The following is a 6,434-nucleotide window of genomic DNA, read 5'->3' as shown; positions in this document are numbered from 1 at the left end:
GAACAAGCAGACTTCTTGGAGCAGAGGATACTCAGGTCTCACCATACAGGTAACTGCCTGAGCCTCCTACATGTGGTGTTCGTGTCTTCCCAATAGGGGAAATCTTCTAGGAAGAAGAACAACCTGTTTCATGGACTTCATTGATTGCATAGGGCCTCACCAATAGGCGTAGTGCTTTCTAAGACCATGTGTGGAATGAGGCAAATGCACCTAAAGGATTCAGTCATTTCAATTTGCCATAGAATGGTGCTATCCAAAGTTTGGTCTGCAGCCTGGCAGCATCGGCCCTACCTGAGAGGTTATTAGAAAGGCAAATTCTTTGTCACATCCTGGACCTGCCAAATCTCTGGGAGTGGGCCCAGACATCTGCATTTTACCAAAGCCTTGCAGGTGGTTCTGATGCACCCCAACATTTGAGAAGCACTGTTATAAGACATCCACTCAAGAGTACAAGGTACAGGAATCCAGACTCATTCTCCATCTTTAGGGGGCATCCTAAAAGCCCCAGAGAAGGTACATGGCTGTACACTCCTGTACTCCTTACTCTGATGTTCCAAGGACACACACAGCCTCAGAGAGGACCTTGGAAAGTTTAGCCCTGTCACTGGCAACATTAGCGATGAGATCAACTTCGTTTTTATTTCATTAGACAGACTCCCAGTTCTTCTTCCCATGGCTTCATTCTTTCTGATGCTTTAAGCTAATCATGTACTTTAGGATTGTCCCTTTGTATGCAAATTCCTAAGATTAACAAGAACTACCTTTTATCTCAGATGCAACTGGCATATTTTTCCTTAGAGATTCATTTTAGCCAATTATAATTTTGTTCCATCTTGCTGGTTTTTGGAAACATTGGCCATTTTTCTATTTATATCACTATTCTCACCAAGTAGATGTCAATATTATATAGATATTTACAAACAAGTATAGAAAACATGTAGCTTTTATGTTTCATTTTCTAAGGAAAAAAAGTCCATTCAAAATGTAATAGATTCACAATTTTGTGCTTTATAATTCTTTCAAAGTGAGGTGATGATTTTTTAACTGAGGTGGCTGTCATAACAATAAGCCATTCACTCAAATCACATAACTTCTAATCATAGGAGGGAATCCCAGGTGCAGGGATTGAAAGGTAACCCTTAAAAATGATGCGGCCATGTTCTAACTTCCAGAACCTGTATAATATGGCCTTTTTTGGGGGGAAAAAGAACTTTGCAAATGTAACTAAGTTAAGGATCTCAAGATGAGATTATTCTGGACTAGGGTGGACTCTAAATTCAATCACAAGTTCTTAGAAGAGCAGGGAGAAAGAGACACAGACACGGAAGAGAAGAATATGTGGACACAGAGGCAGAGATTATAGCGATGTATCTACATAAGCCAAGGGACACCAAGGATTGCCAGCAACCAGCAGAAGCTAGGAGACACGCATGGAGTCTGTCATTCCTCAGAGCCTCCACAAGGAACCGACCCTGCCAAAACCTCAGCTGGGAACTTCTGGCCACCAGAACTGGGAGAGAATAAATTTCTGTTGTTAAGCCTACAAGTTTGTGGTGATTTGTTAGGGCAGCTCTAACAAACTACGCTCATTACACTAGCTCATCACAGAACCCTGGTTTGCAACTGTCGACATTTACGAAATATGGGTTTGAGAAACTTTATTGAGGAACTAAGTTAAGTTAAGGAGGGCTTAACACCAAGTTATTGAATTTCTCCTTTTACACCAGAGATCATAAACCCTTAAGCAAACAACACTTATCAAAGGACAGTAATGGTTTTCAGAACAAGAGATACATCTATTAGCATTTTATTCATTGGACAAATATGCATGTGGACTAAGCAACATCAATGTGCATAAGGTGTTTAGTCTTTTAGAAAACTTACAGTTACAAAGTGGTGGGAGAGCTATTTCACCATCTGTAGGTGAATGACTTTTAGGGACCAAAAATAAAGGGTAGAGATGAACCGGCATATCTTGCATTGCATAAGGTTAGAGGGGAGTATGTGACATCAGTCTCATGGTTATATTTTTTGTTTAGAATGCTTATGGATCTATTCATTCATCCATTTGCTCATTTATTCAACTAACTTATGGAGTGCATCTTACCTGTTTGGTGGCAAGCACAGAGAGAGGGGCAGTATTTAAGATAAGTTCCTTGCCCTCATATAGCATATCTAGCTAATGGGACATGCTGGTGATAAGTAAGTGAACAAATAAATAAAATATTGGTATACACTGTGAAGGAAATAAACATGGTAATGTAACCACCCAATAAAAAGTAGCCTCGTCAGTCTTTTTGGGTTTTGTGTTTGGCATGGAAAAACAGATTAAACATAATCTGTTGTTTAAATAAATAGACAAATAAATTACGTGTTGTTTATTTATTTGTCTACTTATTTATAGTCTGTCTCCTCTGGACTGTGAGAGCCACAGGATCAAGGACCTAGTCTTATTTTATGCTGTTTCTTGGGTGTGAGGACACTTGCCTGGCACATAGCAGGCACACAGTAAATACTTGTTTAATACATTTGTCGACTGAGTCAGTGAATTTGAGAGGGAAACTGATGAGACTCTGCAAACTTAGGAGACACAGAAAGCATTTATTTATATTTGTATTGCATTTGTTTTTTAAAAAATCCTTTCCTTTTCTGAGCTAATATATTTTTTTAGGTGAGAAAAATTTTCAGATGCAGAAGCTATGGAAAAATGAAATCTTATAATGCAGTAACTTATGGTATCTAGGATAAGTGTATGACCAAACCACTTCGATTTGACTTTATAGATATGACATTCACTTTCTTAATTTATGACTGACTTAAAGGTTTTTAAAAAATAAATTCTTATTAAAAACTTCAAATTAAATTGCAACACTATCTTTTAAAACAAATACCTGTGAAGAATCAGGGAACTCAATTTTTTAAAATTCAGTGGTCTGCTTCTCTCTTTGGATTTTTAATAGATTAAATGGCCTACCGAAAGCACTAGTTTGCATTTAAAATCATCTCCTATATAGTGGTAAATGCTTATTCTAAATTTGTAGGCTATAAAATGGTTTTCCTTTGCTTTCTATTTTCTGTCTTAGTTTTAAATATTTACTTTAAAATCAATAAAAATTTGAATACCCTAAGAGAAAAATGAACAAAAGACAGAACAAGAGGCTGTTGGATAAATGAATAAATATAAAAAACAAAAGAGAAAGAATATACAGAACTGGAAAGAACCAGAAAGCAAATGAAAGATTCTACCTCTTTAGCAATCAAGGAATTGCAAATGAAAATAATAAGCATATTTTGCATATCAGTTTTGAAATAAACAGGAACTCATACATTGTTATTGGGAATATGAATTCTTTCAACCTTTTGATGAACAATTGGACAAAACAAATTAAAAGCTTTAAAAATATATTTGTCTTGGAGCTATAAATTTCACTTCTGAAAATACATCTTAATGAAATAATGAGGTATATATGAATATTTAGCCATAAAGATAATTAGATGAAGTGATATTTAAGGAAAGTATGGGACGTCTTTTAAGTGACCAACGTGAGCAAAATAAAGTTATGGCACTTTATTTTAATTCAGTATAATAGTATTTGGCCATTAAAAGTATTCCTCACAAGTTTGTTTATTGACATGTAAAGATGCTGAAGATGTATTAAAGGGGAAAAAAGCAAATTTAAAAAATAATTGTTACAATATTGTGTTAAAATATTGACATATTTTGGAGAAAGGGAGACAGAGACTGAGAAGAAAAGTGAAGTATGTACAGATATTTTTTTCGTGTTGTTTGTGGGTGAGTAGATTGTGGCTGCTTTTAAATATTTTTCTTATTTGTTCACGGTCACTCACTCTCCCATGGTGAACACATAAGATTTTATAGTAAAGTGTGTTTGTTTTATTTAAAATGTAAAGGTATATAGTTTTGCTTTAAAGTTTTTCTGGGGCAACCAGTAGAAACAGGGACAAAGGGCATGAACAGGCCGTTTATATAAGGAGACATCTGGTTGACTACACTGGATGTAAAGAGATGCTTGAACTCGTAAGTGATAGAAGAAATGCAAATATAACATTATTAGGATGCCACTTTGTACCCATGGGATTGGCCCAAAAAGTAGATGTTTGGTGAGAAAGAGGAAATAGCATTCTGGTCGGCGTCTAGGCTGACAGGATCCATGCTAGAATGGGAGTCGGGAGGGCCGTTCTGGAGAGTACAGATGAGTTGGTTTGTCAGTGATTAACCATCAATCGGGGCCCAGTCATGAGGAGTTTTATTAAAAAACAAAATCAAAGTGGCTTTTTAAAATTATGGATTATTATGAATTTATTAGGGACTTTGTTTTTATTGTTATTGGTATTATGGATAGGAGAAGCAAACAGGAGAACTACTTCTCTCAACCCAATTCACACAAACAGAAAGAGTTGTCTTAATAAGAGAAAATAATTAAAATCTTGGTAAAGGATCATATGAACTTAGATTTCGTGAGCAGGAAACAGCTAAAAATGAGTAGATATGTGAACTTCAGGAAAGCAGACTTCAAAACTTCACAGCATTGACCCAGAGAACTTGCCAAAGCCTCGAGAAGCCCCCAGCCCTGCAGTGATATGGTGACTTCACAGAATAAGAGAGAGGAAACAACCGTTTGCCAGAAACGTGTCAGTTCTGTAGACAATGAACACTTCACATATCCTGGACGTTGGTCATAGTAACTAACTCCTATCCTAACTCGGAAAGAAAAATATTTAGAAAGATTTTATAAACAAATAGGCCTCCAATATCATTAGAATTGCACCTTTCTCTGACCCTCAGTGTGGAGTGAGGGGCGATGGCACCAACACATAGGGCCCAATTGAGAGGGACACAATAGGTCATGATGTAAGATTTAGCCTTATAAAAAAATTATAAAAAGCATATGGTCAGAGTTCTATTTGAGAAAAATAATTATGGATGCTTACAGAGGAAGAACATGTGATTAAGTGATCAATTTGTGAATAAACCAGGCCTCAAAGAAAAGCAGGTGGCCAAGCAGGACATGACCAGTGCTTATTTAGTATACAAGAGGCAGAATGAAGGTAGGCTGCCATATCTAAGGAGGCCAGGAGTGTGTGTGTGTGTGTGTGTGTGAGGGGTGAGGTGGGGGGCGGGGGAGATCAATGGTGAGCATAAACTAGAAACCTCAGGAAGCAGTGAGCATTAGATTAGGAATATCATGTGCAGACCTAAATCCCAACTAAGACAGTAGCAGTGGAGACAGTGAGTAATAAAGATTTTGACCACAGGTCTGTTCGTCGAACCAGAGAGCTAGAGCCCACGGAGAGGCCCATCTCTGTGGAGTGGGGCTAGATTGTGGTGGATGGTTGCCGTGGCTTCCATGCAGCTGCAACTAGAAATAGGAGTGTGGTTAGATCTGGAAAGGTCCAGAGCTAGGCTTGCCAGATAAAATACAGGGTGCCCAGTTAAATTTGAATTTCTTATAAACAACAAATACTTTTAAAAAATAAGTATGTCCCAAATATTTGCTAAATCTGGCAACCCTAGCCATAGCAGAACGCAATTTGTGAAAATGAAAGCTATGTACACAGGCAAATCAACACAACTTATACAAGAATTCATAGCAAACACATTAATAGCCATCATGTTTATGGGGACAGGTAATGGAAATAAAAGGAATAGATAAATATTACATAAATAAAGAAATAGAGGAAGAGAGGGCCTTAAATAGACAGGTGGTGATAGTGAGCTGAGTATGATTACCTCAGCTTTCCGTCCCAAAGTCCAAAAGAATAAAAAAAGTTTTCCAGCAGTCTCCTGGAATTTCTTCACTGCAGTCCTGATGACACTGTCTGGCTGATAAACACAATATTCTTTTCTATAAAACAATCCCTATGGAATACTATGGCACTTCTAGCAAACTTAAGTGGCAGGAAAGTGAATAGGAGTGGGAGAGGGTAGGTGACAAGGGACTCAAGTGGAGAAGAAGTTAATAACTTTATAAACCTAATTTAAAAAAAAATGAAACTAATTAACAAATCAGTTAGGAACATTCCTTCACCTAGATTTACTCTTACTAGAGGAACATGCTTACATTCTTATAAATACTAGTGAAAGAATATCAGCAAACACAAATCCTTCACCGTTGCCATAGAGACAGCCAGAAAAGAGGCAGAGTTTCAATTTCCCCATTGGAAAATGACAGTCTACTACATGTCACCTAGTAACTCTTACTCTTTTAAAACCTTTTCTTTTTGTTACTGTTACAGCTGATTACAAGGAGAGCTTTAATACAATTGGAAACATTGAAGAGATTGCATACAACGCTGTTTCCTTCACCTGGGACGTGAACGAAGAGGCGAAGGTGAGTGGAAAAGTAGCACTGATTCGTTGTTCAGACCTTTTAAGTGATACGTCCTTTGTCTGCAGGTGATTTTTTTTACAA

The 6,434-nt window shown here is 37.2% G+C and overlaps 1 protein-coding gene across 1 annotated transcript in view; it reads left to right on the top strand.

The window, feature by feature from the left end:
- GRHL2 (grainyhead like transcription factor 2) overlaps positions 1 to 6,434 on the top strand; it is a 120,658-nt gene that overhangs the window by 51,245 nt on the left and 62,979 nt on the right. Inside the window, exon 10 of the mRNA XM_006916641.1 lies at positions 6,259 to 6,353. Coding sequence (XP_006916703.1) covers positions 6,259 to 6,353 — 95 coding nt within the window. The remainder of the gene's footprint in view (positions 1 to 6,258; positions 6,354 to 6,434) is intronic.

This window comes from Pteropus alecto, unplaced genomic scaffold (genome assembly GCF_000325575.1).
Source record: "Pteropus alecto unplaced genomic scaffold, ASM32557v1 scaffold164, whole genome shotgun sequence".
NCBI classification, from domain to species: Eukaryota; Metazoa; Chordata; class Mammalia; order Chiroptera; family Pteropodidae; genus Pteropus; species Pteropus alecto.
The sequence above is the reverse complement of the archived record's forward strand: the minus strand, read 5'-3'. Positions and strand labels throughout refer to the sequence as shown.